Source organism: Mastigoproctus giganteus, chromosome 5 (assembly GCF_048544385.1).
Source record: "Mastigoproctus giganteus isolate SK-2022 chromosome 5, ASM4854438v1, whole genome shotgun sequence".
NCBI lineage: Eukaryota > Metazoa > Arthropoda > Arachnida > Uropygi > Thelyphonidae > Mastigoproctus > Mastigoproctus giganteus.
Genome location: NC_143579.1, coordinates 86,491,004 through 86,515,146, shown reverse-complemented (window position 1 = coordinate 86,515,146; position 24,143 = coordinate 86,491,004). Strand labels below are relative to the sequence as shown.

At 37.8% G+C, this 24,143-nt stretch overlaps 1 protein-coding gene across 2 annotated transcripts in view; it reads left to right on the top strand.

Moving 5' to 3' along the window:
* Window positions 1-24,143, top strand: part of LOC150085541 (protein FAM8A1) — a 100,461-nt gene that overhangs the window by 31,011 nt on the left and 45,307 nt on the right. For both annotated transcript variants that reach the window (XR_016546929.1, XM_090373331.1), the window contains exon 2: window positions 13,128-13,248. Coding sequence is in view for 1 of the 2 variants with exons in the window: in XM_090373331.1 (XP_090229457.1) it covers window positions 13,128-13,248 (121 nt within the window). In the remaining variant the exon portion in view is untranslated. The remainder of the gene's footprint in view (window positions 1-13,127; window positions 13,249-24,143) is intronic.

The following is a 24,143-nucleotide window of genomic DNA, read 5'->3' as shown; positions in this document are numbered from 1 at the left end:
TGGTGTGGGTGACAAAAATTTGACTTGAACAAAGTCAAATTGTGCCTCAAGAGAGTTAACAAGGTTGGGATCATGGCCTGGCACATTATCCAGCAGGAGCAGTTCCTTCACAGGAAGCTTATCTTGAAAAAAATAAGCTTCCTGTGAAGGCACCAGCTACTGCTGGATAATGCACCAGGCCGTGATCCAAGCCTTCTTCACTCTCTTGAGGCACAATTTGACTTTGTTCAAGTCAAAATTTTCCCACCCAACACCACAACTCTTCTTCAACCAATGGACCAGCAAGTGATTGCAAACTTCAAGAAAATCTACACCACAAAAATGTTCGCAAGTTGCTTTGCAGTGATCTCTGGTGAAAATGCTGTTACCCTCAAAGATTTTTGGAGGTTGAAGTTCCAATATGCTGAATTGTGGTGAGGCTGATTATAAGTTCTTGGAATGATGTTTCCATCAGGTGTTTACAGTCCACTTTGGACAGTTTCTTTGCTAGTAGCAACAAAAAACTGAAAAGACACCTATGCATGATATAGTCCCACCACCACTACACCACCTGTGATTTCATCAGCTCTGCACTTCAAGCCTAAGATAAATGCTAATTTATTGTTTGATTTTTATTTTAAGATGTTTTATGACTATTTATTAAATAATCTTTATAAAACACTAATTTTTAATGTAAAAATGAAATATAACATAAAATAGGTAAGAAATACGTATTTTATGTGTTGTTGGGGGGAACGAATTACAGGAAATCAATGTATTATTGGTTTCAATTTACAATATTTTCAACATACAATGGGTTTTATTGAACAAATTACCATTGGATGTTGGGGCCCCCACTGTAACAAAACGTAGAAGAATTATGAAGATGGGATGAGAAATGACAGTTTCACAACCCATCTGTAAGTTGACAAATGCAAGGTGCTGCACATGGGTAGAAGTAATCCCAGGCACCTCCATAGCCAGGTGGGCAGGAGCAGCAGTGTGTAGCACACACTTCTTGATTAGACTGGGGTTCGAGCCCATAACCACCAAATATGGAGGGTGTGGAAAGGTCAGGGAATGACCACTGCATATCCCCGGAACAATATAGCCTTAGTTGCTAATGCTCCTAAAAACCAAATAACAACAATTAATCCCAGATTAACATACCAATTAGGTGGTACTACGTTCAAAGTGTAGGTTATGAAAGAGATGTGCCGTAATTTTGCGGTAATTGTGTGATAGAGGCAAAAACAGATTTTTGCTTCTATCTCACTTCTTTCATAGGTAGGTAGATAATTTATTGAATGTTTTTCTTGCTTATTTCTCAGACAATCCCATAAGCTGATAGAACAGCTTATGGGATTTTGCCAGTGATGTACAGGAATTTTGATAACAAAGATCGCACAGGTGATCACCCATTGTATATGTCAGTGGTTAGCCACATCTTGAGTATTTGCTGGGGTAAGGGGTTCACATGGATTTATATATTTATGTCTGCCATATGTCATATTTATGACATATGGCAGAGAAGAAAAATGCATGGGATACATATAAATTAACATGTGACACAAAAGCCTATGATAGATATAAGCTTATAACCACGTTACAAAGGAGGTTAGGCAGACGAAGGCAGATTACGAGAAATCTTTGGCAAAGCATGCAAAGAAAAACAGCAAAGAGTTCTTTACTTATGTAAGCTCTAGAAGGAAGGGGATGAATCGGATTAGTCCACTTGATATCGATGGTTCAACTGTTGATGATGCTGCTCAGGTAGCTAACAAACTAAATGAATATTTTGCATTGACATTCACACATGAGGTGTTTTTCAGCGAGGGGAATGCCAGAGGTGTATTCAACTATGGCAGTAAGCTAGATAATCTTGTAATAACTGAGAATAAAGTGGAGGAGGAAATTGTTGAAGATAAACACAAGAAAGGCACCTGAGGTGGATGGGATCTATCCAGTTATATTAAAGGAAGTAAGCAAACCCTTAGCCATAATTATGAGAGCTTCTTTGGACTCAGGTGAGGTACCCATAGACTGCAGATGTGCAAATGTGACCCCAATTCACAAAGGAGGAGGATCAAAGGCTGATACAAGTAATTATAGACTTGTGAGTTTAACTTCTGTTCCAGGAAAATTAATGGAGGCACTGGTTAAAGAAGCACTGCAGGATCATCTAGACAAGACTTCAGTTATAGCTCAGACACAGCATGGTTTTGTTAAGGAGAAGTCTTGCCTGACCAATTTGATTGGATACTATGATGCAGTCACAAAAGAACTGGATGCAGGGAATAACTTTGATATTATATATTTGGATCTTAGAAAGGCTTTTGATACTGTTGCACATGGAAGACTACTGCACAAATTGGAGCAGTGTGGCATTGGAGGCAAATTGCTGCTATGGATAAAGGAATGGTTGAGGGGGAGAAGACAGAGAGTGGTAATCAATGTACACTGGTCATCATGGACTAATGTTATTAGTGGAGTTCCTCAGGGTTCAGTGTTGGGGTCCATTAATGTTTTCAGTATTTATAAATGATATTGATGATGGTATATCAAGCTTAATGTCCAAGTTTGCAGATGATACAAAGTTTGGCAGGGTTGTTAAGGACACTACTGACGCTATGTTGCTTCAACAGGATCTGGAAAGGTTGAGCAGATGGGCTGAGTGGTGGCAAATGAAGTTTAACATTGACAAATGTAAAATACTACATATGGGAAACAGCAATCCCAGAGCAACGTATCAACGCTGTGGTACTACACTGACAATGGTGGAGAATGAAAAGGACCTGGGAGCAGGCAGATATGAAGTTCTCTGAGCAGTGCAGATGGGCTGCTAGAGTAGCTCATGGTGTCTTGTCAATGATATATACAGAAATTTTTCTAGCAGGGATAAGGAGATGATTATTCCCTTGTACAGTAAACCCCCGCTATTCGCGGGGGTTACGTTCCTGAGAAATGTCGCGAATACCGAAAACGCGAATACTGAGTTATGGCTCCCATAGTAATAAAGAGGTTCCGTTCCAAAGTATGAAATATATAAGAAAAACTAGTCTAAAATTTTGTCTATGTATGTATTATATGTACCTTCATAATATGACTATGTACATAGACAGTACATAGTGAAATGCAAGCATATGGCATCGAAATGAAAATAAGAAACAATTTAATATTAAATGTAATATTTATTAGAAATTTCAAACAAATCTTTCAAACCAGCGCCTTTGCTTGCTAGCAAAAAAAACATCCCGCCTGTGCTATCATCAGTTTCGCTAAAGAGTTGATAAAGAAGTTTTGCCTTTTCGCGAATGATGAGTGAACTTAACGAAATTTTATTTTGAGTTCGGTCTTCTATCCACAGATTTAAAGCTTTTTCCATTTTTTCTAATTAACATCACAAGTTACAGAGCATTTCGAAGCAATTAGCGCGTTTTCACGGACACTACGGCGAATTTTTTCTTCCGATTTCTTGATTGATCCTACCGTTGACTCATTGATTTTATAACGTTTTGCCACTGAGGAGACACTTTCACCATTAGAAATTTTGTCTAATAACTCAATTTTATTCGCTAATGTCATCACCTTCTTTGATATTTTCACATTTCTCTTTTTATTCGTAGCCATATTTTTGTAGGGGTTAGAAAGAACTTGTCCACAATAAAGTCACTTTCTTTCGTTAACACACTCGAAAAAGTCTGTTTTACACTGCAAAACGGTAGATTTATCATTTTTGTAAGCATATAAATTTATTCAATTTATAAGCATATAAATTAAAAGCAAACGACGAAACCTTCCATGACAAACGCATAACACATACTGAACAAGGATTAGCAAGAAACATCAACACTCGCGATTTTTTTCACCCCCCTCTCCCCCCCCCCCACCGAGCGCTGTTTTGACCGGGAAAGATAATTTTAGCCACGCCCATGTTTTTTATGGCGGAAAATATTCACGAATATTTTCCGCCATAAAATTCACTTTACATTCACATAAAATGCGCTTTAAAATTCACATTTTTTCAGGTTTCATTTTATATTAAATCGGCGATCGCGAATACAGATACCGCGAATAGCGGGATGGTCAGGCCACACCTTAAGTACTGTATATGGGTCTGGAGGCCTCATTTCAAGAAGGATTTAGAGCTGCTGGAACGAGTACAGAGAAGGGCAACAAGATTAGTGAATGGAACAAAGAGTTGCTCTTACGAAGAAAGGCTTAAGTTTTGCAAATTACAGTGTCTGGAGACTAGGCACCGGCATGGTGATCTGATAGAGGTGTATAAAGTCTTGAATGGTTTAAGCATGCTGAATGCTGATGGGATTCTTCCTCTTGCTCAGAATAATCACCTGAGAGGGGCATAAATTCAGATTGAGGAAACACAGATGTAGGATAAATGTGCGGAAATTTGCCTTTAGCCAGTGGGTACTTGATTGGTAGAACAGACTTCCATCCCTTGTTGTGGAAGTTGATAGCCTAAATAAATTTAAGGCTCAGTTGAATGGAGGGGTGAAAAGAAAGTGTTTTTTTTTTTTTTTTTTTTTTTTGTCTAATGCTGCATAAGCTTGCTTTCTTGCATCATATGCCTCTACTAATGCTAATGCTAACTTTACAAAGTACTATGCTGTCCATGAGTTGACCTAAAGCTTATTTTTAACTGAGTAACGTAGCATAATTCTTCTCAAACTGTGATGATATAATATCCTACATCTTTACTAATTGCTGCATGGGAGATCAATGCATCATAGTAGTAGGAGGTATATTTGCACATATTTTCAGTTGGAAAAATTTTTTTTCTGATGATAAGCCAAATCGCTCTGAAACGAGCCACAACAGTACATTTCAGTTTTTAGCGAAAATTCTATAAGCTTTGCCTGCCCTAATTGGTAAAAAGAATATACTGAATAAATATGGTATTTATTTGAACAGAGGAGGTGCAAAACATTTTTCTTAAGTTCTATAGGAGGTATTTAAAGGATCAGGGTTTTCCTAGAATGGAATCACCCTTCTTTTTAGTTAAAAGTTTGTTCATTTAAGTTATAACATTCAACAAACTTCATTCTTACAAGTTGTAAGCAAAGTGAAGGAGAAATTGTTGAAGTTAAACATAAGAAAGGTACCTGGGGTGGTGGGATCTATGCAGTTAGTTTAAAGGATGCAACACAAGAAGTAAACAAACTCTTATCCATAATTATGAGAGCATCCTTGGGCTGAGGGGAAGCCCCCACAGACTGGAGATGTGCAGATGTATCCCCAATTCACAAAGGGGGAGCTAAGGGTGACATGAGTAATTACAGACCAGTTAGTTTAACTTCTATTCCAGGAAAAATAATGGAGTTGCTGGTTAAAGAAGGATCATCTAGACAAGACTGCAGTAATAATTCATACACACCATGGGGTTTGTTGAGAGGATGGGACGTCTTCTCTGACAATGATTGGATACTATGATGTGGTTGCAAAGGAACTGGATGCAAAAAATAATTTGGATATCATATACTTGGATTTTAGGAAGGCTTTTGATACTGTTCCACACGGAAGGCTACTGTACAAATTGGAGCAGTATGGTATGGTATTAAGGGTAAGTTGCTGCTATGGATAAAGGTATGGTTGAGTGGGAGAAGACAGACAATGGTAATCAATGGATGCTGCTCTTCTTGAACTAATGTTATTAGTGAAGTCCCACCCAGGAAGTATTGGGCCCACTGTTTTGTATATTTATCAGTGATATTGATGAAGGTATATCAGGCTTAATGTTCAAGTTTGCAGATGATACGAAGGTTGGTAGGGTTGTTAATGAAAATAAGAATGGTACAATACTGCAATAGGATCTGGAAAAGTTGAGCAGGTGAGCTGAAAGGTGTCAACTGAAGTTTAACATTGAAAAATGCAAAGTGCTGCATATGGGTAGCAGTAATTCCAGAGTAACATGCCAACTGTGTGGTACTACATTCAGGGTAGTGGAGAAAGAGAAAGACCTGGGGTAATTGTGCAGTCAGATATGAAGTTTTCTGTGCAGTGCAGACAGGCTGCAAAGTAGCTCATGGTGTTTTGTTAATGATATATAGGAATTTTGCTAGTAGGAATAAGGAATTGCTTATCGCCTTGTATAAGGCAATGATCAGGCCACACATTGAGTATTGCATGCCGACAAGGCTAGCCAGGTGGGTAAAGTGCCTGCCTGGCAACCCAAAGGTCGTGTTTCGAATCTTGTCTTGCGCTTGGATCAGAGTAGAAAATGCAAAAACTTTGGGAGGTGCATTATGGCCACAGAAACCAATGTGCCAACAACTAACAAAAAAAAAAAAAAAAAAAAAAAGTACTGCATACAGGTCTGGAGGCCTCATTTTAGGAAAGATGTAGAGCTGCTAGTACAATGAAGGGCAACGAGATTAGTGAGTGGAATAAAGGGCTACTGTTACTAAGAAAGGCTTAAGTTCTGCAAATTGCAGCATCTGGAGACTAGGCACCTACTGTGTTATCTGACTGAGGTGTATTAAGCATTGAATGGTTGAGCAAGGTCAGTTTTGATGGGATTCTTCCTCTTGCTCAGATTCCATGCCTGAGGGGCATAAATTCAAATTGAGGAATGACAGTTGTAGAATAGATGTGCGGAAATTTACCTTTAGCCAGCCGGTGGTTGATTGCTGGAACAAACTTCCATCTGTTGAGTTGACAGCTTAAGTAAATTCAAGGCTGAACTAGATAAACTTTTGGAGTGAATGGATGGGTGAAACGGGAAAGGTTTTTTTTTTTTTTTTGGCTGGAGCTGTATAAGCCTGCTTTCTTGCATCATATATCATAGTCATATCATATTGCATTATATCATAGTCAGCAAAGAAAAGACATCTTTCTTTTCTGATATCACTTTTGCTGTTGGGCTGTGTGGTTGGAAGGGAGAAGCAATCTATTCAGTACATCATAATTGTAATTTTTTCCTCTGCTGTTGTAAAGCTTTACTCCCTAACAAGTTACATGCTTATTGGTGTTAAATTATGCTCTCCAAACACCTAATATTCTCCTGCAAGTGATTATGTGATATGCCTTGTGCATTGTTTATCTGTCCATTGTCTGTTTTCTGTGAATAGATTAGCATTTAGTGTGCAATTAATGTCCATTGAGAATTGAACCTGTTATTATGTGATGATTTACAGTATGGCAATAGCCTCATAGTACTGATAATTGGTACCGAAACTCTTCCGTGTTATATGAAACTGTGCTGATTGAGGTATGATTATAATGGGTTTTAACTGAATGCATACCAGGGAAACAGTCTATAAACAAATCATAATAAATCTATAAACAATGTGCGCTTTATACCCAATTAAAAGGATTTGAAATAAAAAATATTGCGAAAATTTTATTAATGAAAAGGTAACATCATGAGAGATGAGAAAACAGTTTTATTGTTTATTTATTGGTATTTCATGAAGTCGTCTCTTCATTTTCTTGGAGTACAATTCTTTGTAGCATTGAATCCCATCTTGTAAAATTGCCATTTCCTAATGCTGTGTTCAACATCCAGATCTCCATTCATAATCGCCTCGCAGGCCATGTCAACCCCCCAAAAAAATTTATCCAATTCTTCTGTTAAATTTTTTGGTGCCACGTCAGTGTTATCCACTTCAGAATTGTTTTCCTTTTCATCATATGCGGTTTGCATCATCTAAGTCATTTGCATGTGAGTCAGTGCAGTCACATACATTGGCAGTGTCCAAAGTTTTGAATTCCAAGTCTTTTCCAATCTTCACAATGTCTTCGGTAATTGTCTGAATTTGGGATTCAGAACCAGTGAAATCATTTGCCAAATGGGACAAAACATGTTGCCAAACAGAACACATGTTGTTGGCACCGATTTCTAGCCAAGATGCAAATATATTTGAAATCATATTTAAAGGAGTAAAAAAATAAATTGTGAAATGAAAAGTTTGAAAAGCTATCACGTTAACTCACCAGGATGGAATTAAGAATACTGAACCCTGTTGCACGTTACTATTGGCACATGTGTATGTGAGACAATAGAGTTGGCACCGCAGCATATATGTATGCATAACTAGGCTACGACAAAGCAGCATATACAGGGTGTCTCAAAAATATTGGTACAAACGTTTAGGGGAGATAGGTAACATCTAAAGGAATGTGAATTGCATAGTAACCCATAACCGGAAATGTCATGGGAAAGTAGTAGCAGAGGCACAAGAAGCAGAAATGACACAAGACAGTAATTAGTGGCAAACATTTATTTGACATAATATTAACAATGGAGTATGAGATGGATGCATTTCATGATGTTACAAGAGATGCCCGAAGGTTCCACCATGAGACGCATGGATTGGCGGACACGGTCAAACACACCTGGAGTTCCTTTGACAGTAGCAGCAGCACAGACAAGTCTCACCACGAGATCCATTTCCGTCTCCACAGGCGATTCATACACGATAGATTTGAGGGCCCCCCACAGAAAGAAATCAAGATAAATCAGGTGAGCGTGGGGGCCAGGAAATGCATCCACCACAGCCAATCCATTGACACCCAAAACGCCTGTTCAAATGGTCACGAACACACCTTCCATAATGGGCAGGCGCCCTGTAATGTTGAAACCAAATGTTGCGTCTCACATTTGCTGGAACATCGTCAAGTAACCCTGGTAGAACTTGTTCAAGAAAGATCCGATATTTAGCTTAGTTCATGTGGGATGGTAACAGGTATGGGCCAACTAAGCAGTCACCGACCATACCTGCCCACACATTTATTGCGAAGCGATGTTGTGCTGCATGGGGGCGCACACCGTGTGGGCCCTCTGCTAATCCATACACTAGGTGCATGTCTTCCAGCTCATAGTTCGTATATCGATGCATGCTCTTTGTGCGGTGGCTACTGCTTGAATGAGAAAACTAGAAATTTTCCCTCTCGGGAACTGATGAATAGCACCATGTACCGACTTACGGTGACGTTTCCGGTTATGGGTTCCTATGCGATTCACATTCCTTGAGATGTTACCTACCTCTCCTAAACGTTTGTACCAATATTTTTGAGACACCCTGTATGTACATGTACCTAGTCTATGAAAACGCAGCATATGTGTATGCATACCTAGGCTATTGAATGAGTTTTAATGTACAGTAAATTTTTGACTTAAACTTAATTGAAAACCGTGTTTAATGAAACCCATGCTGTTTTTTGCTGCTAAGCAAGGTATTGCCGTATTTTATTTTTAAATAGAAATGCAAAGATTTAAGTTTGAGTGAAAAGAAGGCAATTCTGAATGCTTTTGATGCCTTAATTGTAGTCAGAAAGCAGCTGCATTAAAACTCAGTGTTTTGTGGCATGTTTTTTATAAACTTTTAGAGAACAGAAAATTGCATGAATTGCATGAAAAACAAAAATCTGGACTGGAAAAAAAAGATGTGGAAAGAGTGAACTTATGGAAGATGTGCTTTTGAGATAGCTCCTAAATGCAAGGTTAATAGGATATTTCTATCATTAGAAATATCCTATGTGAAAAGATGAAGGAATTTTCAAATTAACTTATGAGAAAGACTGAATGAGAGGGAATTTAAGCATACAGATGGCTGGTTATGCAGGTGGAAGGAGAGACAACACTGTGTACAAAAAAATTCACAGAGAAAACTCAGACTCTGACACAGGTTCAGCAGAAAAATGGGTGGAAAAATATTGGAAGAAGCCCTGACTGTATCTTCCATTCAGATGCAAGTGTTTATTTTAGAACAAATGCCTGAGCATATATTATTCAAAAATGAACATTAGCCAGCTAAAAAAAAAAAAAAAAAAAAAAATCCAGAGTGACTGTACTTCTTATTTTATAATTTGACAGGCACAAAAAAAAAAAGTGCTTTTCATAATTGTGAATAAGCATTCACACATCTTCTGAGAGGCAAAAAAACCTACCAGCTGAAGCATGGATGACATCACAATTTTTTTTTTTTTTTTTTTTAAAAGAATGTGGAGAGAACAGAAAGAAAACATTAAAATTGCGCAATATGAAAACTCTAATTTCACTCTCCACTGTCTTTTTGAGAATGCCATCAGTAAAAAATGAAATTCAGTATTTCTGGAAATCATATAAACCATTAAAAACAAATGAAGTTATTAAAATCAAGAATTAGAAAAGAGTTAATGCATTACTATAAAACAACCAGATTGGTAGGAGTAAAGATGCAGTACTTTCTTTCACAGATTAATGACACTGTCAACTGTATGAAGTGTAAGATAGCAGCATCACTAACTGGACACACAACATGTTGGAGATCAAGAAAAATTTGGGTGTTACTTCCACTGCATCTGCCTAAACCAGTGGTTTTCAACTGGGGTGCCACCTAATTTGGGTTTAAGTTACTTAAGCTTATTATTTTTTAATTTATATGTTTATTTCATTATAAAATGGTGTACAGTATCTTTTTAATTTTGTGGTGATCTATAATTGACGTTTACTTAGTACTTCTATATAAAGAATAAAATTATATACTGTACATTGAGTAGGGGTGCCGTTATTAAAAAATGGTTGAAAACCACTGGCCTAAACCATAATAGGCAAAAAAGTGATAACATAAAAATGAAGTGCTGATTACAATAAACTTCATTTTTTCTATGTATTCATATATGTCTGGTCGGGGCTTTGTAAAAGTGATAGCATTGTGTGAATGATAACATTACCCATAATCACAATAAGTGGCATGCAAAGTATTTCATTATTTTTTATTAAAAGCTGTACTTGTAGTAGTTTGTACTTGTAGTAGTTAGTAGTAGGAAGTAAATTATAATTGTATTAAAAATTTCATTTTCCTGAAGGTGGCAGCACTTGTTGGCTTTAAATCATTATTGTGTGTTTATTAAGATGTCACAACACCACCACAAGTAATTCTGATCAGTTGAATTACATTAAAATATAAATAGCATTAAGCTGTGAAGTGGCACAATACTACATTAAATTATACTTATAAAATTAATGATTTGTATTTAATATACAACTTGAAGTCAGTTTTTTGTGTGTCTTTATACATTAATCTCTTGGCAATCATGACAGATGTGTTTCTGAAAAGTATGATTTGGCAAACTGTGGTTGGTAAGACTCAGGTCCCATGAAGAGCAATAAATATGTGAATAAAATGTATGAAAAAAAAAAAACACATTATACTTAATTTTTCATCACAACTTAAAAATGATCATAAGATTAATTTCTTAATATGGAAATGAACACACTAATTATTATGTGGTCAAGCTTGTGTGGCTCTTAAGTACAACGACATGAATACAATAATATTCATGTCACTGTACACAAACTCCTCTGACCAAGTGGCTGTGCTAGGGTATAAACAGAACTTTTTTTTTTTTTTTTTTACTTAATTCTCAGAACTTATGTGGATGAAAAAAAAAAAAATTGCAAATATTGTAAAATTTTGGTCTTCAGATATAAAACTGGTTATTTGTAACCTGCAGTTGTGTGTGTATGGGGTGGATTACTATAATTCATCATGTGTAAATGAAATATTTGTGTGAAAACAGAAGTGCCATTTTAATTATGTTAACAAATCCAGCAGTTTCTGTCATATTTGTGGTGTATATGTAATTGAACAGCACAAAAGAACAATTCTTTCTATGATAAGAAAATGCTTATGATTCGTATTTTGGATGCAAAAATAGATCAAGATAAACTTCAGGGCCCACATCTATTGTGCACATTGTGCAGTGATACTTTAAGGATGGCTGAATGCAAAATATTAAATATATGCCATTTGCAGTGCTAGTGATATGGTTTTACCAAGCCCGTTGGCTTTTCATCTAAAAGTATAAAAGATTCAGTACTCCAATGTACCTTCTACAGTGCAGCCAGAACTCATTCTGATTACATGACAATTCCTTAAGCCTCCACAAACCTGGACTTTAGATGTGTCATCTGTGTAGAAGAAAAAATGGAAGTGTCTGACAAAAACAAAGAATATATACCAACCCTAGTAAGTCATCCTCATTTTATTACTCAAGTGTGAACTTAATGATCTGATATGAGATAAATCTTTCTATTAGTCGAGCTAAACTCCTGGGTTCCAGATGACAGATGTAACTTTCTTGCGTAACATATAACCACATATGGATATCATATCTGCCAAAGGATTTAACATGGTTTTTGACATTTAATATGGTTTTATGACAGGAGCTCCCACTTTATGCAATGATACTGAAGGCTTAATGTATGCTCTTGGTCACGTACTCGTCAAAACATAGTTTAAAGGCCGTGCTGCTGTATAATAGAAAAAAATTGGTTATAGAGGGATAGAAATACCTATCCCTCTATAACCAATGGACATGCTGTTCTTTTGAAGGTACCTTATGAAAATATGAAATTTCTCCTCAAAAAAATTAATTACACGAGATACAGCTGGAAAATTTATTGTTTTCTGAAAGTATTTGCACCTCTGCAGCTGATTTCACAAAATTTTGTTGTTTATTGTGAGAATGGGCAGCAGAGTAAGGGGTTCTTATTATATTCTTGAACAGTATATATTCGTAGACAGAAGAATGTTTATCATCACTTTCATCTGATTGATTGGGAAATGATCTGGCAGAGAATGTGTGATTATTTCACACATTCAACAGTATCAAATGCCTTCCTGAAATCCAAGTATATGTTAGATTTATTTTTTGCATCCAGTACAGATTGGTTAGACAAATCTTCTCCTCGAAAAATCCTTGCTGTGATTGCAGTATAATTGCATGCCTGTCCACATAGTCCTGTATTACTTGTTTAACCAGTGAGTCCATTATTTTCCCTGGAACAGACGTTAAGCTAACAATTCTGTAATTACTCATATCACCTTTTGATCTCTCTTTATGAATTGGGGATATATTTGCACTTCTCCAGTCCACAGTGACCTCCCCTCAATCCAAGGATTCTCTCATAATTATAACATGCAGAACTGTACCAACATCATGTGTAAGTAATAATATAGGCGGCAGTTTGGTTTTGAAATAAGTTTGTATTTTTAAATCAAATTATTGTGAATCAAGGGCCCATTAATACCTGAAGAAACTTATAGAGGCTCTAGTAAATCTGGTCTTATTATATCCATATTGTGTGTCAATGTGTAATGTATATGAAAATTCTTATCTCATTCTTTTTCTTTTTATTTTAGGTAAAGAGTTTTTAATACCTCCTTTATGGAAAAGATTTGCTGCTGAAACAATAGACTTCTTCATTTTGTTGATACTTAAATTAATAGTTACCTACATTGCAGTTGACTTTTTTGAATTAATGTAAGTTATTTTCTTCTTATGTTGAAATATCAGTATTTCCAAAAAAAATTTTCTTTTAATTATATAATTTTGGCATAAACATTTTAATACAATATGGACCAAGAGAAGTGGAATTGTCTTGACTGCAAGATATTACTGAATTATATAAAGGCTGATATATCTACATTGAAATTTCAACAGGAAACTGTTATTTTTAACTTTTTAAATTATTCAAGGGGATACATAATGTTTGGGCATTGTCTCCAGTGTTCTGTATATAATATAATTCTGAATATAGGAATCTCTGATACTTTATTTTTACGATATACACCGATGAGTCAAAACATTATGACAAGCGAGTTGTTATGCAAATCGAAGCAACTGCAAGTGAACTACGGCACAGGTCAGATCATGGTATAAAAAACACCTGATAGTGAGCTCCGTTAATCAGTGTTACTCTTGTTCTTCAGATGGGAAAGGCAGCAGACTTAAGCAAGTTTGACAAAGGCCATATTGTAATGGCCAGACAACTGGGTCAGAGCATATACGAAATGGCACTGCTGGTGGGAAAGTGGTCTGAGGAGGAGGAACCCACGAACTGCTGGCGAGGTGTTAGATGACCATGGCTCATCGATGCTTGAGGTGAGCAGAGGCTTTCCCTGATGGCATGTGGCAACAGAAGGGCGACTGGTGCAACTCGTAATTCTGCGTATAACACCCATGTGCAAGCACACTGTGGGTGACCACCCAGGTGTGAACCAACATAAGCAGGGGTTGAGGTGTGGCGCCCACAGCACATGGAGGAATGCTGCCCCTCTGTGTTACTAGGCAATACTAGGTGGTAGTTGACTCTCATCAACTGGTGCAGTACCACCACTTTGCTTATTGGAGGCTTGAAGTGGTGGAACCCATGTTTAGTCTCCAGAGCTAAGTTCCGGTCAACCCTTTCCCATCATGCAGTGTGACTGATGTCTCTTGAAGTCATGATGAACATCATGGCAAGATCCAACCTTCCTTACATTTTGAGGGTACAGCTCTAAAATGGTGTTCACAGGCCGGCTGCTAGTTAGTACACCTATTGGTAACTCTCTAGGAGGCTTCTGGATCAGCTAGTGTATAATCTTGCTACCTCTATTCTGCCAGATAAAGACTGGAGGGAGTCCAAGTAGTATGTATGCGGGGGGCATTGTCGAGGCCACGTTATGTCAAGGATCTGAGTATGTTCTTACCATGTGTACGACATATCCAAAATTTCATTACTTCATACAGCATGTCTCTCGACTTTTCTTATTAAGTTCCGGTCAGCCCTTCCCCATCTCTTTCATCATGCAGTATGACTGATGTCTTACACCATGAATTGTCAAACTAATAGAGTTAGCTTATCTGCAAAAAAAATCTAAACCTCCCAAACACTTCCTAGTCCATTTCACAAATATACATCGTCTCAGTTCTAATCTAAAAAATGTCCATTTCCACTTGAATTCTGCCAAACCCCATGTACTTTTTCTGACAGAATCTCAGTTATCAGTTGATTCACACATTGCTCATCTCAATTGCCCAAATTATTCGGTGTATGATTCCTTTCGTCTCTACTTGTGCATAGGTCTGTTCCAATATTCCCTGTCAGAGACTTGGTAATTTTTAATCTCCTCTTTTCGACCTTCTCTGGCTTAAAATCTTTTTACTGTTGTCTCTACTGTTCTCCCAATTCCATTAATCACTTGGAGCTCTTTGACTTCCTCTCTTTGCAACTTGACTTTTTCCAGTCCAACTTTCCTAATGGTAAAGTAATTTTCCTTGGTGATTTTAATGTTCACAACTCCAGCTGGCTTCCATTTTATAGTCACACCGACCCAGCTGGTCGAGATGCTGAGGCTTTTGCAATTACTAATGACATTGAACAGATTGTTCATTTACCTACCAGAATACTGGACAATCCTCGCTATACAGCCAACACGTTTGATCTTTTTTTCCCAAACAACCCTTCTAAGTACATGGTCGAAGTGAGTGGTCCTTTAGGCACCTCAGATCACAACCTGGTGATTGTCTCTTCTCCAATGGAGCCTTTATCTCATGGCTATTCCTAACCTCGTGTTTAGCATTACAAGAATGCAAAATGGGATGACCTGCAAGATTTCTTTACTTCTTTTTCTTGGTCGGATTACTTTTGCTCAGATCATGTTAGTGAAATTATTCTTGTAGGAATGGAATCCTTTATTCCACACCCCACATTAAAACCTTGTCCTTTACCTAAACCTTGGTTTTCCAATAAAAGTGCTAGGCCTGTTCAAGAGAAGAAAGTTGCATATCGTAATTGAATTGTTTCCAATTCTTCAGTGTCATTTTCTGCCTACACCAAGGCTGAAAACAATTGTAAAACAGTTATTAATCAGTCCAAACTAGATTTTGAACAGGTTAAGAGTAGAAAACTTGCTTCTTGCCCTAATGGTAGCTGAGCATTCTGTTCTCTTTCCAAAGCTATTGGCTGCAACTTTTGCCCATCTCTGCTCCCACCTCTGTCAAAACCAGATGGTTTTATTGTCACTTCAACTAAGGATAAAGTTGACCTGCTAGCATCCCATTTTTCTTCCAACTCCTGTATTAATGATCTTGGTAAAACATCTTCCAACATTCCTAACATGCTCCATTCAATGTCTCGTGTGGTGTTCTGTCAAAAGGACCTTAGAAGGAGTTTGACAAATCTTGATGCTCACAAAGCTCCAGGTCCTGACGGCATTTCTCTACTTCTTCTTAAAACCTGTGCTTCTGAACTTACTCCTGTTCTTTGCTGCCTGTTGTTTTTTATTTTCTTATTTCAAAGGTGTTTTTCCTTCTACTTGGAAATTTTCTCATATCCAGCCAGTTCCTAAAAAGGGTGACAAAGCCCTCCCATCCAATTATCATCCCATTGCAATTAATTCTACTCTCTCTAAAGTAATGCCGAAATTAGTTAACCACCAATGCTTAAACTACCTAGAAACTTTCCATCTGATCAACGATCACCAGTATGGGTTCTGTCAGTGTCAATTCACTGGTGATATTCTGGCTTATGTTACCCATTTATGGACAAACTCAATGGAAAAGTTCGGTGAAACATAAGCAGTTGCGGTTGACATCTCAAAGGCTTTCGATCGCCTTTGGCATAAAAGTCTTCTAAACAAGCTTCCATATTATGGTTTGCCAACTGTTTTTTGTAATTTGTTATCCAGTTTTCTCTCTGACTGCTCACTGAGAGTGATGGTAGATGGCTTTCTGTCATCTAACCTCTCTACTAATGCGGCTGTTCCCCAAGGTTCAGTTCTTTTCCCCACTCTTTTCCTCTTGTATATTAATGACCTTCCATTGACCGGAAATCCTATCCATAGTTTTGCCCATGATTGCACATTGCAGTCCACTTTCCAGTTTGAGGAACCTTTCCCTGCTCAATCAACTTCTCGAATATCTGCTGCCAATTGCTTAAATGCCAATCTCCAGGTAATGCTCCAGTGGGGCAAAAACAACTTAGTCGATTTCAATCCTTCTAAAACTCAGTCCTGCCTTATATCTCTCAAAAAGGATTCTTCAGCTCCTATGTTTATCTTTGGTGACACTGATTTATAGGCAAGATTTCTAGTATACTGTCTTTACTGTGATTAACAACTCTGCCAACCTTTGTATCATCTGCAAACTTGGACATTAAGCCTGATATACCATCATCAATATCATTGATAAATACACAAAACAACAATGGGCCAAGCACTGAACCCTGAGGGACTCCGCTAATAACATTAGTCCATGTAGAGCAGTGTCCATTTATTACCACTCTCTGCCTTCTGCCATTCAACTATCCCTTTATCCATTGCATTTACTTGCCCCTAATGCCCTACCTCTCCAATTTGTACAGCAGTCTTCCATGTGCAACGGTATCAAAAGCTTTCCTGAAATCCAAATTATTTTTGTCATCCAGTTCCTTTGTGACCACATCGTAGTATCCAATCAAATTGGTCAGACAAGACTTCCCCTTAACAAACCCATGCTGTGTCTGAGCTATTACTGTGTCTGTCTAGGTGATCCTACATCACTTCTTTAACCAGTGACTCAGTTATTTTTCCCGGAACAGAAGTTAAACTAAAAGGTCTAGAATTATTTATGTCACCCTTTGAACCCTCTTTGGAATTGGGGATACATTTGCACATCTTCAGTCCGTAGGGACCTTCCCTAACTCTAAGAATGCTCTCATAATATTTGGCTAAGGGTTTTCTTACTTCCCTTGCTGCCGCTTTCATTATAACTGGATAAATTCCATCTGCCCCAGGTGTCTTTTTTATGTTTAACTTCAACAATTTCTCCTCCATTTTTTTCTCAGTTATTACAAAATCACTTAGCTCCTAGGTAGTTTGATAAACTTCTTGCTTTCCCCTCTTTGAATAACTCCTCATGTGTGAATATCAATGCAAAATACTCATTCAGTTTATCAGCTACTTGAGCAGGATCATCAATAGTCGAACCATCTATGTTGTGGACCAATCTGATTCATCCCCTTCCTTCTAGAGTTTACATAAGTAAAGAACTTTTTGCTGTTTTTCTTTGTGTCCTTTGCCAAAGATTTCTCGTAATCTGTCTTTGCCTGCCTGACCTCCTTTGTGACTTGGTTACAGACTAGCTTATATCTGTCATAGGCTTCTATGTCACCTGATAATTTATAGGCATCCTGCATTTTTTTTCTCTGCCATGAGCCTCATTAATTCATCTGACATCCATTTAGGCCTGAACCTTGAACAGTATTCCTTAGTTGGTATGAAAAGCCTAATAACCTCCAAGATTAAGTCCCTGAATGCTTCAGTATTCACAGTTGGTAATATCATCCGTTGATTCCACTGTATAGAATTTAAGAACTGTCTAAAACCACTGTAGTCACCTTTACGAAAACTGAAACCCTTCCCTTTACCCTTGATGGTAGTTACATCTTTCAGTAAATCCCACATCAGTACACTCTGATCACTGTTATCTAATGGTTCCTTTATCTGCATATTCTTAATGCATGAATAATCACTGCTGATAATCAGATCAAGGGTATTTACCCCCCTCTGGTTGTCCCTCGAACATGTTGATGTAGAAAACAATCTTCCTATTAATCCACAAAAGTCTTGCTAGCGTGCGAGTGACCAATCCACAAGTTCTAGTCAATATCTGTAAAATTAAAACCCCCCATTACAACACATTCTGATTTACTAACCCATTCTATTTCTCTGCACAATTGCTCATTATACTCATCAGAGTCATTAGGCCTATAACATACTCCTACTCCCATTTTCCCTTTGTCAATGTTTATATCATAACAAACAGACTCAACATTGCACCGTCCACCCGTGTCAACTAGTTGCACTTCCTTAGATGTTATATGTTATAACTCCTCCTCCCTTCCTACCTACCCTGTCTGTCCTTTCTGTACACATTGTACTCCCCAAATTCTATTCTGCACTGCTTATATCTGTGTGACACCATGTCTCTGATATTCCAACAATATCTGCCTTTGATGTCTTGATCAGCACTTCAAATTCATCAAATTTACTTATTATACTCTTAGCATTAGTGTACATGCAAGTATACATGCACTTATTCTTACTGTTACGCAGCCCAGGTATTTACTTGTTCCATGGTGAATGGCCTTCCAATTTGCTGGACACGAACCCTGTGGAGCATCTTTGGGATGCCGTGGAAAGGTCCTTTCGATCTTTGGATCCTCCACCCAGGAATGCGATGGAATTATGGACAGCGTTGCAGCAAGCACGGATGGAAATACCTGTGGAATGTTTTTGTGAACTATTGGACTCAATGCCTTGACGTATGACTGCCCTTATCCAGGCGAAAGATGGGCCTACCAGTTACTAGGTATCCCATGATTTCTGTCCACTCAGTGTAGTAGCAATGATGAAAATGTGAACAAATTCTGCAGTGTCATCCAATTTTTGCTTTCCAAAGACTGCTCTACCTTTTTCATGCTGTATTACATTGAAGTATTCTGTTTGTTGAAAGAAACTAGCCTGCGTTAGTGTGTGATCTTTCTTTATAATAATGGAGCAAGATTACACAATGTAGGATTACAGTTTTAGGAATGGATCAGTGTTCTAGTGGTATGGTTTTGATGCATCTCTGTCTGAGAAAATTTGCAATAGGCATGTGTTCACACATGAGTAGGTAACCAAACTGTGGTAATGAATTATGTTGGAAAACACTATGATGCTGATGTTCTGTATGTATTGACGTATATCTGTGTCTGTAAGTTAATTTACATGGAATCTTACTTTTTTCATTATCCCTTTCATACTATTATATTTGTATCATTTGAATCTTTACAAATCAAAGAATTAGAGTAATTTTCAAGTGTGGTAATTTTAGTCTTGCCAAATGTTTAAAATTTTTGGTGTGGCTGCCCAGTTTATAACTTGCATTCTCAGTACATATAGTCCAGCTTTTAAGAATTTAGTGTTAGGAATAGGAAATTATTCAAAGAAGCAAGCTTATACAGACCCATATAAAAAAAAAAAAAAAACATGCACACACACCAACTCACGTATCCCGCCCTTTTAATAATTTGGCTAATATTTCCTTAAATGTATTCCAACTACCTACTTCTGCAGCTGCAGGTGGTATCAGTTACTCTCTGGTTAAAGCAAATTTTTGCATATCTATCCTGCAGTCATTCTTTTTCAGTTTAAGTTCATGCCCCATATATATATATATAGTAGTAGTAATTATAATAATGGAGGCATATGATGCAAGAAAGCAAGCATATGAGCTTATGTAGCATCAGCCAAAAAAAAAAAAAATTCACACATCCTTTCCGTCTAAAAGTTTGTCCAGTTCCTCCTTGAATTTATTTCAGCTATCAACTTTCACAATGACAGACGGAAGTTTGTTCCAGCAATCAACTACCCACTGGCTAAAGGCAATTTTCCGCACATCTATTCTACAACTGTCTTTCCTCAATTTGAATTTATGTCCCCTCAGGTTCATAATCTGAGCAAGAGAAAGAATCCCATCAGATTGAGCCTGCAATTCTGCAATTTGCAGAACTTATGCCCTTCTTGGTAAGAGGACCCCCTTTGGCCCCTCACCAGTCTTGTTGCCCTTCTCTGTACTCGTTCAAGCAACTCTACATCCTTTTAAAAAATGAGGCTTCCAGACCTGTACATAGTACTCAAGGCATGGCTTGAACACTGCCTTATACAAAGGGATAATACCCCCTTTTCCTTACTAGCAAAATTCCTGTATATCATTGATAAAACCCCATGACCTGCACTGGCAGCCTGTCTGCATTGCTCAGAAAAGTTCATATCTGACTGCACAATTACTCCCAGGTGTTTTTCATTTTCCACTACCCTAAGTGTAGTATTACACAGTTGGTACATTTCTCTGAGGTTACTTCTATCCATATGCAGTACTTTGCATTTGTCAATGTTAAAACTTCAGTTGCCACTTCTCATCTCATCTGCCCAAGTTTTCTAGATCCTGTTGCAGTAGTACACTGCCATTACTGTCATTAACAACCCTGCCAACCTTTGTATCAGCTGCAAACTTCGACATTAAGCCTGATATACCTTCATTAATATCATTGATAAATATCCAAGTCGTGCTCATTCTAATAGAAGCAGTGCAAGAATCACTTTTGCCCCTGCCTGCGGCTAATTTTAAGCCCCCCCCCCAAGTTAGCAGTTTTCTGACGAACCTAATGCTACCTCGATAGCATCAGTAAACACTCTTGCACCCCTATTTAAGTGTATCCCATCCCTGTAGAAGCAGTTCCTCCTGTTAACAAGCACAGACCATGCTGAGAAAAATTCTACCCCTTGAGACCCCTTGCCAAATCCCTTCAGGGCTGAATTGATTAACAAGGCTCTCATTATATACTCCCTCCTATTCTGTCTTGGCAGAATTGCAGACACTTTCAAATTTAACCGTAACTCACGACTTTTTCAGCACTGACCTGTATTTCTTAAATAAATCTGAGATCTCCTTCTCTTAATGTCCTTAGTGCCAACGTGAACAACAATATCACCCTTTGTGCCCTTAAAAGATGACATCTTTTTTTTTTTTTTTTTTATGTGAACCCCAAACACGAGAGGTATTAGAACCTATAATACTTAGTACTGTGCTTGGGTTGGAGGTTGAGAAGACGAAAGAAGATATTTGTTGACATTGGACTTGAACTTCTGCAGATTGTAATTTTCAGGAAATACGTATGAAGGAAGGTTGTTCCAGAAAACGGCATTTGAATGAATAAATGAGGAAGATGAAAAGTTGGTTCTATGAGTTTGAAGTTGGTCAGTGAATGGATGTTGGCTGGTGGCGGCACGTGTTCGGACTATTTTGAAAGAGAGAGCGGGAATTATAGAAGCCAATTCAGAAGAACAGTGCCCATGGAACTATCTGTAGAAGAGGCATGCAGCAGAAACAGTACGTCTATGAGAAAGCTAGTGGAGAGACTTTGTTACAGATAAATCATTAATTAACCTAACTGTCCTCTTCTGAATGGAATCAAGAAGCCTGAGAGAGGTTTTGGGGGCACCACCCCAGATGTGGGAACAATATTCCATGGTAGGGCAGATTTGCGATTTATACAGAGTGAGCCGCTGTTTGGAAGAAAAGTAACGCTGAGAGCGAAAGAGAAAACGAAGTTTTTTAGATGCAGAGGAAGCAATATTTGTAATGTGCTTGGGCCAAGAGAGATTACAAGTCAGGGTAATCCCCAAAAGAGATATATCATTTTGCTTAGAAATCGGAGTGTCACTAAAGATAAGCATAGGAGCAGAAGAATCCTTTTTGCAAGATATAAGACAAGACTGAGTTTTAGAAGGGTTGAAATCAACTAAGTTGTTTTTGCCCCACTGGAGAATTACCTGAAGATCGTCATTTAAGGAATTGGTAGCAGATTTTCCAAAAGTTGAAACTGATTGAGAAGGACAATGTTTCTCAAAATGGAAAGTGCAGTGCAATGTGCTATCATTGGCAAAACTATGGATAGGATTTCCAGTCAATGGAAGAAGGTCATTAATATACAAGAGGGAAAAGAGTGGGGAAAAGAACTGAGCCTTGGGGGACACCGGCATTAGTGGAGAAGTTAGAAGACAGAGAGCCATGTACCATCACCCTCAGTGAGGCTCAGAGAGAAAACTGGATAACCAATTACTAAAAACAGTTGGCAAACCATAAGATGGAAGCTTGTTTAGAAGACCTTTATGCCAAACACGATCAAAAGCCTTTGAGATGTCAAGAGCAACTACTTGTGTTTCATCGAACCTTTCAATCGAATTAGTCCATTAAATGGGTAGCGTATGCCAGAATATCACCAGTGGATTGACACTAACGGAATCCATACTGGCGATCGTTGATCAGACGGAAGTTTTCTAGGTAGTTTAAGAGTTGGCAGTTAATTGATTTCTCCATTACTTTAGAAAGAGTAGAAGTAATTGCAACGGGACGATAATTGTATGGGAGGGATTTGTCACCCTTTTTAGGAACTGGCTGGATATGAGCAAATTTCCAAGCAGAAGGAAAAGTACCTTTGGAATAAGAAAGTGAAAAAAGGCAGCAAAGAATAGGAGAAAGTTCAGGAGCACAGGTTTTGAGAACAAGTGGAGAAATACCATCAGGACCTGGAGCTTTCTTAGCATCAAGATTCATCAAAATCCTTTTGATATCCTTTTGACGGAAGACCACAGGAGGCATCTGCTCTACAACATCATCAACTTTTGTCTCTGGCAGGCATACCCCTGGTCCTGTTCCACCTACCCTTTTTACACAATATATTACCCATCTCCCTGACAATAGCATCACCAACAATAACTAACTCCTGTGGGACCAGTGCATTTTGCCCTGGAGATTACCGCTATGTTTCCTGATGCACAAGAGTAGATCTGGTGTTGAGATGGGCAATGGGCAGCTGAGAGCTTGATGTGTCTCCCATTTTAATACCTTCAAGGGCATCTACCTGATTCCTCAAACTCTCGTAAGCACCCATCAGAACATTGATTTGGCACCTAATTTCTTGACACTCTTTGCACCTAGCACACACACACAAGCCATCCTCCTTGGCTAGATCATGTCCTGTTTCAGAGTGCTGCAAACATTTCACAAGTTGCACATTTTTTTAGACTGTGATGCATTGGAGAATCGCCCCCTCAGTTCTCCCCCAAGTCACAGCACTCCTGCTACTTTGTGACTGTTGCCTTGCTGCTCTAGTGTGGGGCATGATATCGAAATTTACAATGAAAATTAATAAGATTAATAAATTTAATTAATTAATTATCAATATTGCACTATCTAATAGATTCCTAAATTCAGTGATACATATGCTATCTAGTTTTACGTTAGAGCTACCTATTTATCACAATTAAAAATTTGAATTCTCTACCACTCACTCTATACGAAAACAATGGCTGCAAGATTCGAACGAAACGGTTTTACGTATATTAAGTAGTAACCTACAAAAACTCTACCTAAATTAAAAATAAAAGTAACGAGCATAACTAGAACTATAAAGCTACTTATAAACATGCTCCAATTTGTAGAGTAGTCTCCCATGCCCAACAGTGTGAAAAGCTTTCCTGAAATCCAAGTACAGTCAGTCCTCGTATAGCACGATAGTTGTGTTCCTAAAAACCTTCGTGCGATTTAAACAACAGGCTCTATGGGAAAAATAGGGTTAGGTGCTGACTACCCAAGATTTAAACACACATTTGTAACCAAAACATTATAATCGTAATAAAATACTTACATATTTAATTATGACTACTACGTAATAAAATAATGCTTTTGCTTCTATCGTAAGCAAACTTGTTTTTTGTTTGATTTTCTATCCAAACAGATGACAGTCGTTCTATCTTTTCCAATTTTTTTTTGTCTTGATCTAATGGATTTTAATTAATTACACTTTG